Genomic DNA, 18,466 nt, shown 5'->3' on the forward strand with positions numbered 1-18,466 from the left:
TATAATACTTTTAGACTATTCTCTCCCCCATAGACTTCAATGCCGTAAACATATTTCATCCAGTTTTTCTCAGTCTTACCCCCACCCCAATGCCATAGGCTGGGCTTTTCTAACAGAAGAGGCAGGGGAGGGAAGAGGCAAATAGGAGAGCTGGGAAGTGAATGACAGAGTTTCTGAGTCTGGGGTGCAGTGTGGGTGCCCACAGAGCTCATTCCTGTGTGTACGTAGAGAGTGGCTGTTTTGTTTTCCAGTCTATGATGACAAAGCAGCTCTGAGGTGACAGCCAGGATGGCAAGCAAAGAGGTTCATCTTGATAAGCCGTCTGCCGCCTGTGGCCTTATTGAGACTCTTTGTTAGGCTGTCTGCTCACTGCAGGAGACCACAAAAGAATCCGTTTTGGAGGAAGGCATGCTCGAGATTGTTGTGGAGAGGCAGAGAACAGAACAGAGAAGAGGCCAGGAGGGACAGAGAAGGGAGAGAGGCCAGCTGAGATTGGAAGAAGGGGGCCTGAGATCTGTCCTCTTTATTGGGTTATGGTATGTTCCCCAGGACCTAAGGTCACTGTCTAAAACAAGGACCCTCCTCCATGCACAGGCATGAGGGAGAGACAGACGTCACAGAACCCAGAGGGAAGCAATCAGACACTCAGTGTCTCACGTTCACTCCCCTCGGCCACTTTGCCTGTATTTCTCTTTATCAAGAGTTATTAGCCTGTCTGTGAGCATAATAAAATAATGCATTATCTTCTGCACACAGGAGGTGATGGGAGGGAGGGTGGCCAGCCTCCTGTTCCTCCCGGGTGGTAGCTTCTGTGACAGCAGCTGACCACTGGAGCAGAACCAGGAGCCCGGGCCCATTTAGGTATGGCTCCTGCTGGCAGGCCTCAGAGAGTAAATGGCTGAGCAGTCACCCAGTTCGCAGTGGAAAAGCAAGACTTGGGCTGTGAGATGGGAGTCGAACAGAAAAATGTGAAATTATCAGCGTGCAAGTGTAGGCATAGCAGAACACAAAATTGACGTGTTTGTACAGCTCTTTCCATGCTCCTCGATATCTCTTCTACTCCATACCAATTCTGTTTGTCAGTACTGACTTAAATTCCCCATTTCTTAGTAGATTCCCTCCTACTGAGTTGCAAAGCAGTCAGAGCACAGCTGAGTCTCAGGATCACAAATCTAGCATCTGGGGTGGGTGGAGAGCGGGGCTGAGATTAGGAGGGTGAGCCTGCAGAAGGCTTTGACTCTCTAGAAGCAAGGAGCAGTGAGATCTTTAAAAAATTTTCTTCCAATTAACTGACTGGCTCAACTGAATTCACGTGTGTGTGCATGTGTGTGTATGTGTGTGTGTTCAGTTCAACAAAAATACTGAGTGTCACTTTGGGAATCCCAGAAGACCTGTTAGTATTTATGCAAAACCTATAACTGGACTAGAAGGCAATTGTCACAACAGAGAAAGGAAACACTGCATGGCTCAAAATTGGGAAGGGTATACACCAGGGATGTGTCCTAGCTCCATGCCTTTTCAATCTGTATGCACAACAGAGGCTGGGTTCTATGAGGGGAAATCAGGATTGGAGGAAGACTCATCAACAATCTATGTTATGCAGATGACACAACCCTGCTTGCTGAAACTGAGAACCTAAAGAGCTTGCTGTAGGTTAGGACTGCAGCTTTCAATACGGATTGAAGCTCAACATCAAGAAAACAAAGATTTCCATAACTGGGCCAATTGGCAGCATCATGATACATGGAGAAGAGACTGAAGTTGTTAACAGCTCCACAATCAACACTTTCGGTACCAGGAGCCAGAAAATTAAAAAATTAATTGCACTGGGAAAGTCTCTTGTCAGGGACATCTCAAAAGTATTGAAGACCAATAATGTCAGTCTAAAGATTAAGATGCACCTGATCCAGGCCATAGTCTTTGCAAGTATTGCTATGCGTCAGAAAGCTGGACAATGACTTCAGATGATAGAATAATAATTGATGCCTTTGAGCTGTGGTGCTGGAGAAGAGTATTGAATATACCATGGACGGTTAGGAGAAAAAACAGGTTTGTGCTAAAGATGGTGAAAACAGGCTGTTCCTTGAAGGTAAGGATTCTGAAGCTTCCCCTGACATCCTTTGGGCATATTATAAAGAGGAACCAGTGCTTGGAGAGGGACATCATGCTTGGGAGGATGGAGGGACGGCGCCAAGAGAGGAAAACCCTGAATGAAATAGATTGACTCAGTGATTGGATACTGAGGGGGGGTTGTCTGAGACAACAAGGTTGGCACAGGATACAGTAGGGTTTAGGGCTGTTGTACATAGGTTTTCTATGAGTCTCAAGTGACTCAAAGGTGCATAACAACATGTTGTCATGAAGGAGCCCTGGTTATGTAGTACATTACATGTTAGATTGCTAATTGAGGGTCAACACTTCGAATCCACCAGCCAGTGACTCTACAGGAGAAAGAGGGACAGTCACTTCCTGTAAAAATTTATAGCAACATAGAGATTGCCACAAGTCAGAATCAAGAGCAATGGGTGGGCATTCTGTAGTGTGTGTGTGTGTGTGTGTGTGTGTGTGTGTGTGTGTGTGTGTGTAATATGCCAAGAATTACTTGAGCTCATTTCTCATGCCTGTAACAGCCTCTATTCGGATGGAGCAAGACAGACAATAAATGAGCAATAAAATATTTGAAGACAATCATGTTGATTGGTGACGAATGCTCTAAAGAAAGTAGTGATGATACTGAGAATGACTGGTAGGAGAAAGGATTGCTGGGGAGGTCAGGGAAGGTTTCTCTCGGAAGTGATGCTTGAGCTGAGACCTGGTGAAGAGAAGGAGCCAGCCGTGTGAAGTTGTAGAAGAAGAGCATTCCAGGAAAAGAAACCAGTTGGTACAAATGCCTTCAGGTGAGACTGAGCCTGGCATGTTTAAGGGAGAAAGTAATTAAAGTTGAAAATCAGAGAGAATGGCAAAGCCAGCTCAGGTAGGGTAATGGCAACAGGAAACTGTCTTGGTTATTTAGTGCTTCTATAATGGAAATTGTATGAGCAGATTATTTTAACAAAGAGATTGATTCTCTCCTTCTTTTAGAAGACTAGAATTCTCACTCAGGGTTGTAGCTCTGAGTAAGGCTGTCTGCTGTTGGTTCGGGGATAGTCCTAGTCTCCCTTGGGCATCTTCATGTACATTGACATCAATATTCTCTTGGGTCTAGGACATTCCCAGCACAGGGAACCTGGGTCCCAAAGAAACACCCTGTTCCTGCCTCCTTTTGGTTGATGGTACTGAGTCCCCTCTTCTCTTCTCTGCTTGCTTTCTCTCATCTCTTGTAACAAAGGTGTAATTTGAGTAAGGGTATGACTGATGTGTAAAGGGGTGACTTCAGTAAGGTGTGAGATTTGACTAGGCGGGATTCAACTCGTGTCCTCTACACCCACACTAATCCTGCTTCCAACAACATATGTTGTTGTTGTTGTTATATGCCATCAAATCAGAGACAACTCATTGCTGTAAATGTAAATTTCAGAGGCTGTAAATCACATGGGAGGAGATTGTCCATCTTTCTCCCTCAGAGCAGCTGGTGGATTCGAACTACCTGCCTTTTGGCTGGTAGTGTAATTCTTTACCACTAGGCCAACCTGAGCTCCCTTCTTCATCATGTTGTTCTTTGTGTGTACCATCAAATCAGAACCAAGCGATAGCTGACCCTCCAGTGGGTTTTTAGAGGCAGTTAATTGCATGGGAGGAGTTTGCCCATCCTTCTCCCATGGAGCAGCTGGTAGATTTTTTTACTTGGGTTTTTTTAGTATTATTATTAATTTTAATGAAAATATACAGAGACTTTGGATTTCCATTCATTCATTGTTGCACTTTTCTCCCTACCCACCCCTCCCCTCCAGTTCATTCTTCTCTTGGAAAAGTAAAAGAAAAATTCTTTCATTGTTATACAATCCCTCCCCCCCCCAAGTCCTTCATTCTGGACTTATGTCATGACAATAATACCTAATCATATATACCTTTTAAACCGTTCTCTCTCTCATCTCTTTCAATTCAGTACACATAATTTATCCCATCTTTCTCAGTCTCCCCCCAACTCCGAGGTCACTCTTGTTTTACAACAGTGGCACTATGCAGTATTTGTCCTTTTGTGACAGATATTTCACTCAGCATAATGTCCTCCAGGTTCATCCATTTTGAATAATATTTCATTAGTTCCTTATTTTTCAACACAGCATAGTATTCCATTATGTGAATATACCACAGCTTCTCTATCCATTTGTTTGTTGATGGGCACTTCAAGTAGTGGAATTGCTGGGTCAAATAGTATTTCTATTTGCAACTTTTTGAGAAAGCACCATACTGCCTTCCATAGTGATTGCACCATTTTACACTCCCACCAACAGTGAATAAGGCTTCCAGTTTCTCCACAACCTCGCCAGCATTTGTTGTTTGCTGTTCTGTTAAATTTTGCTCTTCTTACTGGGGTGAGATGATATCTCATAGTTGTTTTGCAGCTGGTAGATTTGAATCATGTGCCTTCAAGATTGCAGCCCAGCTTCTTGTCACTAGGCCACCAGAGCTCCATATAAAAGTTAATATTTACAACACATAAAATGGTCAATAACAAAATGAAGTACAACCACACAATCATGGCCTAGCCAGGCTGACACATACTTTGGGCAAGGAGTGGGGTACAATTTAATCCATAAGAGAATCCATTAAGGAGTTTAAAGCACAAGAACAGCACATTAAGCTTCGGAAAGGTCACCACAGGTAGCTGTGTGGAGATCACAGAAAATCAGGGTAGAAAGCAGAAAGACCTCTTAAGGCAGAATTGACTCACAGCTGACCTTCCAGTGAGTTTTTTGGAGGCTGTACATTGCATGGGCAGGGATTGTTCATATTTCTTCTTTGGAACAGCTGGTGAATTGAAACCACTGGAGAGACATGGCCTTTTAGCTAGCTCTGTTGCTCTCCAAGACGATGCCACTAGGAGTCCACAGAATCAATCAATCTAAATGAAAGAGGATGATAATTTGATCTATAGCAGTAGAGGTGGGGAAAATGGATAGTTTCATTAATCTGAGAACTGAGGTATGTGGATTTTGGATAATGTAAGGAAAATTATTGCAATTAGGAAGCTAAATTACCCTGCAATAGGAGAGACTCAAGGAAAGTCAGGTTGAGGGATGTAAAGGCAGAGTTTGGTTTTTAGCATGTTAAGTTTCACATCTGGTGGGCCCAAGTGGAAATGTCAAGGAAGGAATGTCCTAAATTCTGCAAAGGGCACATAAAAAGAATATAGATCTTGTTTTGTAGAAGCTTATGGTCCACCCGTTGAGATGAAAACCAGTGGGAAAGTCATCTCTTTGACCCCTTTCCCCATGTCTATTCAAAGAGCCTCAAATATCTGAATTCCATTAGGAATAATTCACCTCCTACCCTCTCAAAACTCTATTAGAATCCTAGAGCTTCTTGGGTTTAGAAAGCTCACTGGGAAGTCTGGGCAAAAAAGCAGTGTCTCCTTCTAGAAAGGATCTAAGACCTTTTTAAGCACTGAGACCAATGATTGAATTAAATACTTTCTTAAGCTACAAAGATTTGATAATTCTAAGCATAACTGTGATTCCTTCCCATAAAAATTTTGAAGGGTCCTCCTCCTTCACTTACCCTTTCCTCTACAGATCAAAAAAATCTTTCTAAAATGAATATCAAGGATGATCTTAAAAATAAAAAAGAAGAGACGAAGGGACCACCTACTCCCACAGAGAGAAATGAGCTTGTCCCCGCAGCACACACCTCACCTGCTGTGTCCTGAGTCTGTGTCTGTAAAAAAGCAATCGCCACATTGGGAAGGCCATATCTGACTTCTACCTACCCCATCAACAACACAAAACCAGTTCCCATGAGGGAACATGTCCCCCAGGGTCCCACACCTCTTTCTACTCATCCTAACACCAATCTTGCTGATTTACTGGGTCCAAAATCTGACGTGGTAGCTCACAGACCATGCTAAACCATTTTAAGAAAGCAAAGGGCTATAATTCAGGTTAATACCAAAATACAGTCAGGACAGCTTCCAAAATATGCCTGTAGGTGCCTCAGCCTTGAGCCTTACAGATTTAGGACAGTGTTACAAAGCTCTCAGTGCTGCCGATTATGGTTCTCCACCCACCCCTGGTCCTTAGCCCTCCAACAAACTTGGGCAAAGGCTCCAATTTCTGGTACCATGGCAGGTAGCAGTCCCAAGGTCTGCTCCTTCTCATGCCAGGTCTCTGGTTTTCTGCTGCAGCTTCTACAGCTGCTGCTCCCATAGCCCTAGTCTGGCTGTTGCAAGAATCTCTGGCCCCAGATGATGTGTTGCATTCTCCTGCTGCATCTTTGCTAGTGGTAAGATTTCTCCAATTCTGCTACTGGATCTCCTCAATTTAATGGCAAGACTGGCCAATCCTCTTGAGGCTAGGCAAAATTAGCCAATCTCGGCAGTCCTCACCGAGACCCATCACCCCAACTCTACATGAGACACACTATCCAGACTCATCATGTGTGAATGCATCTCGATCCATGTGGGGCAGGCAGGTGTCCAGATGGGCAATGCCTGCTGAACGCTACTGTCTGGAACATGGGATTCAGCCTGATGGGCAGATGCCCAGTGACAAAACCATTGGTGGAGGGGACGACTCCTTCATTACCTTTTTCTGTGAAACTGGTGCTGGAAAACACACACCCTGGGTTGTTTTTTGTGGATTTGGAGCCCACTGTACTTGATGAGATCCGAAATGGCCCGTATCGACAGCTCTTCCATCCAGAGCAGCTCATAACTGGGAAAGAGGACGCTGCTAACAGCTATGCGCATGGTCACTATACCATCGGCAAGGAGATCACTGACCCGGTGCTGGAGCGCATCCACGAGCTGTCCGACCAGCGCACAGGCCTTTAGGGCTTCCTGGTGTTCCACAGCTTTGGAGGGGGCACTGGCTCCGGCTTCACCTCACTCCTCATGGAGCAGCTCTCTGTGGACTATGTCAAGAAGGCTAACCTGGAGTTCATCTATCCAGCCCCTCGGGTGTGCACAGCAGTAGTGGAGCCCTACAACTCTGTCCTGACCACCCACACCACCCTGGAGCACTCAGACTGTGCCTTCATGGTGGACAACCAGGCCACCTATGACGTCTGCCACCACAACCTGGACATCAAGTGTCCAACCTACAACAACCTCCACTGACTCATCAGTCAAATCGTCTCCTCCATCACTGCTTCCCTGTGCTTTGGTAGAGCCCTGAACGTGGATCTGACAGCGTTCCAGACCAACCTGGTGCCCTACCCTCGTGTCCACTTCCCCCTGACCACCTATGCACCAGTCATCTCTGCAGAGAAAGTGCACCATGAGCAGCTATTGGTGGCAGAGATCACGAATGCCTGCTTTGAACCAGCCAACCAGAGGGTGAAGTGTGACCCGGTCACGGCAGGTACATGGCCTAACTGCCTGCTGTACCACGGAGGTGTGCTGCCCAAGGATGTCAACGCCACCATTGCTGCCCTCAAGACCAAGTGCAGTATTCAGTTTGTGGACTGGTGCCCGACAGGATTCAAGGTTGGGATCAACTAACAGCCACTGTGCTGCCCGGGAGAGGGGGGAACCTGGCAAAAGTGCAGAGAGCTGTGTGCGTACTCAGCATCACAACCGCCATCGCTGAGGCCTGGGCCCGCCTGGACCACACGTTCGACTTGATGGATGCCAAGAGGGCATTTGTGCACTAGTGTGTGGGTGAAGGAAGGGAAGAGGGTGAGTTTTCTGAAGCCCGAGAGGATATGGCTGGTGAAGGATTACGAGGAAGTGGGCATCGGCTCCTATGAGAATGAGGAGGAGGAGGAAGAATAGCAGCTGCCTGGAGTCCATTCACTGTGTTTATTGCAAAATCCCTTCCACATAAACAGTCTCCTTGCACCGCTGCGTGTCACCTCTGTATGTGCTAAGCTTCTGCTGCCTGCCCTTTGTGCTGCTGCTATGGCCACTGTTGCTGTCCCCTCACCATTTGCTGCTCATGATCCATTTCCCTTCCCTGGCTGAGGGTGAGATCTGCCATGGCACCCTTGCCAGGCCCTGGAAGTTTGACCCCAAAGACCTCGCTGTAAGGCCTGGGGCACCCAGAATAGGGAAGAAATGAGGACAAAGTCCTGGGCTTTCTGTCTAGCCACAAGCTGCTAAAGGATACAAGTCTTCACGTCTCTCCAAGCAGGAGTTTTAAGTCCCATGGTTTTTGTATTCGAATGTTAAAACGGCTACCCAGTTCTTGCTGCTTCTGCATTCACAAACTCTGGAAGCAAATGTTTGGCCCGGTCTCCTCTGTGTGTTTTGAGGGTTTGGAAGCAGGGCTGGGCTGGCCCAGAGTTCCTGGGCACCGAGCCTGGTCATAAGCTTGGGGGGTGGGAAGGTACAAGTGCGATCTCCTGGAGTTGTTTGTCCCTCTGTGAGCCTCCCAGACGCTTTGCACAGCTTCCTGTCCTGCTGCTTTGCTGGGGCTTTGGGCTGTTCCATTAAAAGTTAGGTCATCTTCCCCTCCCCCTGCCCCCAAGAAATAGCCAATCTCTTTGTGGATAGGCTAACACACCCTATTCCCACCCATCCACATGGCAAAGCCTATCAATGGCTAGGGAAACGATTTTGAATAATAAACCCTTAATACCATAAACATTCTCATCCTCACGAACCAATAAGTGTGTCTGCTCATGTTGTTCCCATGCACTTTTCTCAGTCACTTATTGAAGCCAGGGTGCTCCTTAGAGGCAAGTATGCTGAGATGTCATCTCGTCATCTCCTATCCTTCGGGCATGCTGTCAGGAGGGGCCAGGCCTTAGAAAAGGGAAAGGGAGAGGGTAAGGGAAAGAGGGAAACCCTCAGCAAAATGGACTGACGCGGTGACCGTTAACAATGGACTCAAGCATAGCAGAGATTGTAATGGTGACACAGGACAGAGCGCAGTTGAAATCCTGGATCATTATTGGATGAATAAATCATTATTGGAACATGACTCAGAAAGGGCCACTATGAGTCATAGTCTGCTCAAAAGTACCTAACAACAACACTACCACCTACACTCCTCCCATTCACTCTGCTCTATCACTTAGACCTGGACACATCAAAGAAATCCCCAGAGAACCCCAGTGTTCCCACAGTGTAGAGCTGAGAGGCTGACCATTCTAGCACTTACAGAATTGCCATGTAATTACAGTCAGAAGAGGGACCTCAGAGAGTCTTGATTTCTTTATCTATAAATGCAGAGTCACAGCAGAACAGTACTATCCAATATGGTGGCCACCAGCCAGATTTGGCTGTTTAAATCTAAATTCCAGCTAATAAAAATTTAGAAATTCAGGTCCTCAATGGCACTAGGCATATTTCAAGTGCTCATGTGGCTAATGGCTACAGTGTGGGGCAATATAGATATGGGACCATCTCAGGAAGTTTTATTTTAAGGACAGTGATGTTTTAGAATAGAAGTTCCTAAAATATGGTCTAGTAGCATTGGCATCACTTAGGGATATTTTTAGGAATACAAATCCCTAGACCACACCCAGACTTGCTAAATAAGAAATTCTGGAGTTAACAAACTTTCCAGGTAGCTGTACTGCACACTAAGGTTTCAGGCTCATAGAGTACCGTTCCCACACATTATCCCATTTGAGCCTCAGCAAACTTAGATTCATTTTGCCTTTCGAGGGTAAGTATAATTATGATCCAATTGTCAACTAAGGAAACAGATTCTAGCTATGGTTAGAACTCTAGCTTTTGACCTCTCCTTAGTCTCATCTTTGGTCATTGTTGAAAGGGCCTATGAGCCTTCGTTTGCTACACAGCTTTATACAAAATCCAATTAAGTCCTTGGGTAAGGAGGACCTGTTCTTGCTTTGCAGTTGCCATTGAATCCGCTCTGACTCATGGCAACCTTATGTATAACAAAGTAAAAACTACGCCAGGCCCAGCATCATCTTTCATGACCATCGGTATGCTTGAGTCCATGGTTGACCTCATGTATTGTGAGTGCTTTCCAAGCTAGGGGGCTCATCTTCCTGCAATATAGTGGATGATCTTCCCCTGTGGTCCATAGGCTTTTTCACTGGCTAATGTTGGGAAATAAGGCTCCAGGCCTTTCTTCCTAGTCTCTTTTAGTCAGGAAGCTCCACTGAAACCTGTCTCGTGTGGGTGACCCTGTTGGTATCTGATATACCGACATAGCATCCAGCATCATAGCAGCATGCAGGCCACTGCCGTCCAACACACTGACAGACGGCAGAGGTGGAAGCAGAATGCTGCATCTCTCTAGTTCGAACACAGGACCACCTCTGGCCATTTGAGCTCACCTGTAGTCAGGTGCCCATCCACCTCTGTTTGTTCAAGATCATGGAGCCTTGAGGGCACACTACCATTCTCCTTTGAAGAAAGAGTATTCCAGACTACTGCATCTTCCAGGAATGAAGAAACAGGAGGGGACCACCTTCCCAGAGCAGGATGATGGTCCAGCTGCTGGTGTCAGCCTGCAGATAGTCCTTTCTCTGCTTCGAGAGAGATATAAAAGGGCAGGTATCAAAACAAATAAAATTAAAAAATAAAGCATTTTATGTGAAAAAAAAGTGCAGGTATCTCCCCACCTCTCTAGGAATTGACTAAAATATCACATCCTCTGTGAAGCCATCTCCACCTCAACTTATGCATGCCTTTGTGGGCTATCATCCCTGAACTCCCAATGTCTGCCTCTCTACCGCATTGTACCCTGCTGAAGGACAAAGTCCACTCCTACTCATCCATTTTCCCTACACCTAGCACAGTGCCTAGTGTTCTTAACAGAAAGTGTCTGAGAGAAGCCACTTCTTCTCGCTCATTCCCATTTTACAGATGAGGATTCCAAGCCCATAGAGTGAGACCAGCTTGCCGATGCTCCACATGGCAGGACAAAATCAGGGACAGAGAGGAAAGAGGCTGAAAATGGGCCTTATTATGGATTTAACTGTGTCCCAGTCCTGCCCCAAGTCCATGCTGGGATCCTAATGCTCATACCTGTAAATAAGGAGCCTGTTGGTTGAATGGTTAAACACTTGACTGATAACTGAAAGACTGACAGGTCAAATCCCCCAGCAGTTCATCAGGAGAAATAGCTGGACATCTGCTTTCATGAAGCTTCGTCTCCTCACTGCCATCACGGCAGTTCCAGCTCATAGAGACCCCTCCGTTGGTTTTCCGAGGCCGTGAATCTTTACAAGAGGTTCCTCACCTTCCTCCCACAGAGCAGCTGGCAGATTTAATTGCGAATCTTTTGGTTAGCAGCCCAGCACATTCCACACTACACCGCCATCTTTTTCCCAGAAAGACTGCAGCCTAGGAAACCCAATGGGGCAGTTCTCTGTCCTATAGGGTCCTGCAGGGTCACTGAATCGGAATTGACTCCAAGGCACATACCAACAAACCTGTGGATCTAATCCAGTTTGTAAACAGAGGATTCTTTTGTTAGGTCATCTCAGTGTAGGGTATGTCCTAAATCCAATATCTTCTAATTTACAGAAAGAGTGATTTAGCAGTGGCAAAGTTCTATAGGGCAGCACTGCTGCACTGTTGGTGGGATTGTAAAATGGTACAACTACTCGGAAAGGCAATCTGGAATTTCTTCAAAAAGCTGAACATAGAAACTCCATATGACCCAGCTATTCCACTGCTAGGATGTTTGTTGTTGTTAAGCGCCATGCGTCGAGTCACAGGAGACTCATAGCGACCCTATGAAAGAGAGTCCTCAATGCTTGGGTGTCTTTCATCCTCTCTGCAGGTTCAGAGGGCTAGGATATACCCCAAGGAAAACAGAACTGAGGCACAAATGAAGGTTTGTACACCAGTGTTCATAGTAGTGCTATTCACAATATCAGGAAAATGGAAAAGAGCCCAAATGTGCTTCAAGAAATGAATGGATTGAGACATTATGGTACACTCACACTATAGAATGCTATGCAGCACTCAGGAGCAACAATTTTTTAAAATTCTATAGGATGGGAGAGACTGGAGAGCATTATGCTGAGTAAACTAATTCAGTCTCATAAGGATAAACACTGCATAAGACCATTATTGTAAAAATAGAAGGATGGCTAGCAGAATAAGTATAAGAGTCCAGAGGTGGAAGCGAGGGGAGAAAGGAGGCTGATGGGGCAGGGGGAGAAATCATGGGGTTGCAGAGTTTGGTGGGTAGAGGGAGGGAGGGAAGGAATCAAGAAAGATCCAGTGGGGACCTGAAAACACAGGGTAATAGTGGGAATAGATCAATGGTGATTACTTTTATAAGACATATATACAAATGATCATATGAAACATGGTATGAATGAAGAAATGTGTGAAATAAATATATATGAATTTTATATGCAAACCAATATAAAATAAAAATAAATTTTTTAAAAGGGGGGAAAGAGCAATTTAGACATAAGTTATGGTTAAGCACATTGAGGGAAGACAGATATTATGGGCATGGACTGCTAAAAGAAACAAATATATGAGAGAGCTCCTTAGAAGCAAGGAAACATTTTCTCACTCACTTTGGGCATGTTGTTAAGAGGGGCCAATTCTTGGGAAAAGACATTATGCTTGGAAAGGTGGAGGGTCAGCAAAACAGAAGACATTCAGAGAGATGGATTCACACAGTGACTGTACCAATGAGCTCAAGCATGGCGGAGATGATGTTGATGGCACAGGACAGGGTGCAGAGCCAATAGAACAGGACGGGGTGCAGGCCCATTGTTCAGGAGTTGTAGTCAGTAGTCAAATCAGTGGCACTTAACAACAAAAACAAAGGTATCAAGAACCAAAGAAGGCCTGAGACTACAGATGAAGAAAGATTTGACAAAGCTTAATCCCTGATTTGGATAGGGATTGAAAGAACTCTGTTCTTTCAGGCCACCCACTTATAATATCTGTGTTATCACAGCACTAGTTAACGAAGACAGGTATTAAAGTCACACAGGCCCTGCTCAGTGCTGGGTGACTTGGTTAAGCCTGTAACCCCGTCAGCTTCCATTTCCTCAGCTGCACAGTCCAAATAATAAGAGCACCTGTCCACTGAAGGAATCAGATTAGCTCATGGGTGTTCAAGGGACCTGGCACATCAGAAGCGCCCAGCACATTTTCCAAATTCTTATACCAGATGTTGGGAAGTTGGCCTAGATTTTTGTTTGGTTTTTTCCCCCCCTCTCTTTAGTATAACCTGCCTTTTCTTTCGAGCCTTTGTCCCCAGGTTTTCCTGGAGCTCTCTGTCCCAGATTTCTCTTGGTGTGAGCACCAGCACAGGTTCTCCAAATCTATTTCAGAAGTGAAGTGGCCCTTGTAGGTACAGCCATTAGTGGAGGCATGTTTGAGGTTGCAAGAGATTATTGCTTCCTGGAACCTGCCTGCAAACCAGGGTAAATTCATCCACAGCTTTCAGCAAAACAAGCACCTTCTTACAAAGTTAATGGAATCCTGCTAAAGGGTTGACTATAAAAGAGGTTGCTGTGGCAGACTGGAAATCCAGGAAGGCCCAGTTTGCAATGGCCTGCTTTTCAGTCTTCTGTTTGTTATATGCCATCAAGTCAGAAGCGACTCATAGCTCACCTCCCAGGGCTGAAAATCGTCTGGAAGGAGATGGCCTATCTTTCTCCCACTGAGTAGCTGGTAGATTCAAACCGCATACTTGGGGTTTGCAGTGAAGCTCCTTATCGCTAAGTGACCAGCACCCCCTTTCCAGTCTGGTTTGCCACCTTTGGTTGTTTGACCTTGAACAAATGGCTCCCTCGCCCTGGGCTTCTGTGGTAGGAAGGGAGATGGCCTGCCTTCAGTTCCTGGAAAAGGGAAGGCAAATACTGCCCTCAGTTGTTCTGTGCTATCTGAGCCACTGCTTCCTGTCAGGGCGTCTCTGTCATTGTTGTTCAGCTGGGGGAAGCAGAAGGCATGTCTGTCTATTCTTCCCCCCACCCCCACCCCAACCAGGAACCTCAGTTTCTCACTCTGCTGTCTGACTCACTCTCCCCATCCGCTCTCAACCCAGTGCTAGCTCTCCCTCAGATCCTGCTGATGCACCTCCTCTTTTTAACGTGAATCTATTTTTTTTTCCTTCTCACTCTCTCTTTCCTCCCACTGTCTCCCCTCCCCAAAATACACACTCGTGGTCATGACCTCTCCCTTCCTGTCTCCGGGTAAGCGGTGGGCATCCAGATAAAGCTGGACTTCCTCCAACGCAAATTATGGGCAGCGACACAAAAGGTAGGTTTGAGAGCTGGGGCCAGGGTGGGGCCAGAAGACTCACCTGCTTTTGCAGTGAGAAGAAGCTGGTTCCTGCAGCCCTCCCTGGGAGCCTCCTGAACCTCTCAGCAGCCACCAGTGGGTGCCCTCCTGCATCTTCGCCTCCTCAGCCTTTCCTGTTCTCTGATAACTCCTGGGTCAAAGCTTACTTCTAGCCCCTGCCTTCTTCATTTGGTGGTTCCTGCAAATGCATTCATAGCACACCACACACACACACACACACACACACACACAGCCATATAGTATATACACATTACATGCACATCACACATCTCCCTGTGCACAGACCACACGTGTTCCATGCACACACATCACATGAGTACACCATTTCTCCTCTTCCTTCCAGTGCAGTGGTGAGGATGAGCCATGCCCAACAAGCTGCCAGGACAGTGTAAGTTCCTCCCCTGTGCCACGGGGAGATGGGAACCGTGGGCCCCTCTGTCCTTGTGCTCTCAAAGAGCTAGCCCCGCTCCTTGCCCAGACCCCTCTTCCCAGTGCTGCTGGGCTGAAAGACAGTATCTTTTGATTTGACCTCCAAGCCTGCCTTCCAAAACAGTCAGAGTGGGTGGGAGGAAGTGGGCATCATCAGCTGGCCGCCTGCTGCCTCACTTTGGGGTCTTTTCCCAGGATCTGGACTGCTTTGTGGTCGACAACAATGGCTTCATCCTGATCTCAGAGCGGCCTCAAGAGGTAAGTTCCGGGGGAAGTAGAATTAGGGAGAGAGGGGTCAAGATGTTCAGCAGCAACTTCAGTCAGAGAAAGCAAGGCTGACTCAGTAAATCGCATGGGAAGGATTGCCCATCTTACTCCCATGTGGCACGGAGTGGATTCAAACCAGATGCCTGTGGGTTATCACCTTCCCTGTGGACATCCCAGGTTTGATTCCTGATCAATACACAGCCACCACCCCTCTGTCCGTGGATCCCTGCTTGTTGTTGTGAGGCTGAACAGCAGGTTTCCACAGAACTTTTTGACTTAGACTTAGAAGAATGTCCTGGTGATGTAAAAAAAAAAATAGTCCAGCCAATGCAAAGCCTGAAGCAGAAAACACTAATCCTGTTGTTAGAGCATCCTCGTGAGTCAGGAGCCAGCCCAATGACGACTGCTAGTCACTCATGACCACCTGGAGGCCTCTGCTTTGCTCCTTTCCTCCTTGCTACCTCCCTCCCCCCCCACACACACACAGATTCAGGATTTCCTTCCATTTAGTATTTCTGAAATGGACAGGCTACTAGTCCACTTTAGAACATAGGACTGTCTAAGAGAGGAAGAGTCAGTGGTGACAGTTGGTGGTGAAGTTTAAAGTGGTAGGAATGAAGCTTTGGGGTTGATACTCTCAGTCATTCATGCACTGACTCCTGCCGCCCTGAGTAACTGAGCTTGGCTGTGTCTCCAAGTGTCCTGTGGTGTTGGCTTCCAGGAGGCAAGGGACAGGACTAAGGAGTTACGCACGGAAGCCTGGCCATTGGGGCAGGAGGACATTGGGAGAAAAAGTCAAAACCATGAGAAAGTGCTCTGGAGCAGGGGCTGCTAGTTTTGGGGTTTTTCCAATGAAAGACTAGGTACTGCATATTTTAGACTTCTCAGGCCAAATGATCTCTGCCACATCTACTCAGCTTTGCCATGGTGTTGTGAAAGCAATCAAAAACAATCTGGAAATGAATGAGATTGGCCTTGTTCTGACCAAACTTTATTTGTGGCCACTGAAATTTGAATTGCCTATCATTTCCACACACCACAAAAAGCTATTATTCTTCGATTCTATTTTCAGCCTTTAGAACATATAAACGCTATTCTTAGTTTAAGGAACAACAAACACTGGCAATGAGCTGGATTTGGTCCATGTGCCATGCATGGCTGGCCAATCTGGACCTTAGATACAGGCAAAACAACCTCTTAGGGAACAGGCTCCAGAAGGGAAGCCCACCCTAGGGCAAGGCCACTTGAAGAGATGCTGGTAGGGGCAGGTGCATCTGAAAGATAGGAACCCCCACCCCTCTAAGGAAGGATAAGCCATTGGGTCACTAACCTACCAAGATCACAGATGCTTACATTGTTGCTCTTGTTGTTACATACTATCAAGTCCGGTACAACTCACACCATAAGAACAACAGATCTGGACCCTGTGCTATCCTGTGCCAACCTCACAATCTCTGATACGCTCAAGCCCACTGCTGCAGTCATTGTGTCAAATCAACCTGGTTGAGGGTCGTCTTCTCTTCACCATCCCTCTATCTTTCCAAGCATGATGTCCCTCTCCAAGGAACAACCTCTTGTAGCAACATGCCCAAAATATGCAAGATGAATCTTTGCCATCCTTTTCTCCAAGGAGCACTCTGCCTTCACCTTCTCCAAAACCCATCTGTTTGTTCTTTTGACATCCATGGGATGTTCAATACTCTTCTCCAACACCCTGGTTCAAAGGCATCAGTTTTTCTTCTGTCATCCTTATTCATTGTCCAGCTCTCAGATGCATAGCATGTGATTGAAAATACCATGGTCTGAATCAGGCACACCTCAGATGACATTAAACAACCTTGGCTAAAATGTGGTCAAAGGCCAGTTACTGTACCTGGTCACTCACAGTGACCCCGTGCATGTCACAGTCCAACTGTGTTACCTAGTTCAGATTTTTTTTTTTTAAATGACTGATTTGTCAGAAGCAAACTACCAGACCTTTTTTCAAGGCACCTCTAGGTGGACTCAAATCTTCAACCTATCAGCCAAGCAATACCATGTATGCTACCATGTATGCTACCCAGAGACCTTCTATGTGTGTTTATGTGTGTGTTGTATTTAAAGTGTTTGTTGATTCACATAATTTTTAAATATTTCTTCAACTATTACCTTACTTTTTAAAGTCAGTTGCAAGTCATAACCTAATTTAGATTTCAGGGGTGGTAATTTGCACTGGAAGGAGGCTGCCCATCCTTCTCCTGTGGAGCTGCTGGTGGATTTGAGCTGCCTGAGGTGTGCAGCCACGTTGAGTTGCCGTGTCATTCAATACATCCACACTATCAGAGTGCCCTTTATTATCTTTTGTTTTCTTTTTACTTTAATATTGGTGAAAGTTTACAGAGCAAATTGGATTTCCATTCAGCAGTTCGTTCGTGTATGTTTTGGGACATTTCTCAAAATCCCCACAGTGTAGCAGCACTCGTCCTACCTCTTCCCTATGTTTCCCATTTCCATTCCACCTGTTTTCTGAATCCCGTCCTGCCTTCTGAATTTTATACCTACTGCACTTTGGGTCTCATATAGTTGGTTATTCTAAAGAGTGTGTGCCTCCCTAGAGGTGGTGTTTCCCTTAAAAGTCTGCCTGTTATTTAGCTAAAAGCTAATCCATGAGAGAAGTTCTGTTCCAAGCTTGGCATGTCTATGGATTATTTAGTATCTTTTTTATTATTTTGAGTAGTTTTATACTCACTCACTCATTGTCATCAAGTCAGAAGCAACTCATAGCTCACACCCCACTGGATTCCCAAGGCTATAAATTGCCCAAGAAGTGACTGCCCATCTTTCTCCCATACAATCCTTCATTCAGTATTGCAACTCAAAACTTGAATTCTTTTCTTCCATTCTGTCAGTCTGAGAAATGCTGACTGTATTCTTCTGGTTTGGTACTCTAACTCTGGATCTTTGCACATTTCATTATAATATTTTACTTTGTCTCTCAAGCTGCTCTTGATGAAACTTTCTGTTCAGCTTTCATATGTCACCATCTCTTCCATTCACTGCAGGTTCTTTACATCCTAGATCAAGTCTTTTTTGACATCCATTCTGGTCTTTTCTTCTTTCTTGCCTTTCCAGTGACCTTTTGCTTTCATCATATATGTCGTCTTGGATGTCATTACACAGCTCACCTGGCGCTCAGTAATTATAAGCACTGTGGGCTCTAAGGCATAAAGAACAGAATTAGATCTGTATCTCTCAAGAGATCTGTGGACTCTGTTAAAATAGTAAAGCAAAGAATTTGTTGAAAGAATAAAATGGTCAGCATTTACAATGCTAAGCATTCCTATGGTTCAGAAGAGAACTCCATCTATTACTATCCAGTGCCATCGAGTCAAGTTCAACTCATAGTTGAATCAAACTTCCAAGGTTGCACATCTTAAGGGCAGGCGATTATTCCTCTTTCTCCTACAGAGTCGACAAGTACTGTCCTTC

General features: G+C 45.7%; 1 protein-coding gene and 1 pseudogene across 1 annotated transcript in view; both read left to right on the forward strand.

The window, feature by feature from the left end:
* The window catches only part of CACNA2D4 (calcium channel, voltage-dependent, alpha 2/delta subunit 4), a 146,747-nt gene that overhangs the window by 106,906 nt on the left and 21,375 nt on the right, over nt 1–18,466 (forward strand). The window contains exons 28-30 of the mRNA XM_006891375.1: nt 14,199–14,260; nt 14,646–14,690; nt 14,927–14,989. Of these exons, the coding sequence (XP_006891437.1) occupies nt 14,199–14,260; nt 14,646–14,690; nt 14,927–14,989 (170 nt within the window). The remainder of the gene's footprint in view (nt 1–14,198; nt 14,261–14,645; nt 14,691–14,926; nt 14,990–18,466) is intronic.
* Nucleotides 6,525–7,873, forward strand: LOC102877278 (annotated as a pseudogene).

The sequence above is a fragment of the Elephantulus edwardii genome, unplaced genomic scaffold, assembly GCF_000299155.1.
Source record: "Elephantulus edwardii isolate Elephantulus edwardi_28Jun2011 unplaced genomic scaffold, EleEdw1.0 scaffold00096, whole genome shotgun sequence".
Classification (NCBI taxonomy): domain Eukaryota; kingdom Metazoa; phylum Chordata; class Mammalia; order Macroscelidea; family Macroscelididae; genus Elephantulus; species Elephantulus edwardii.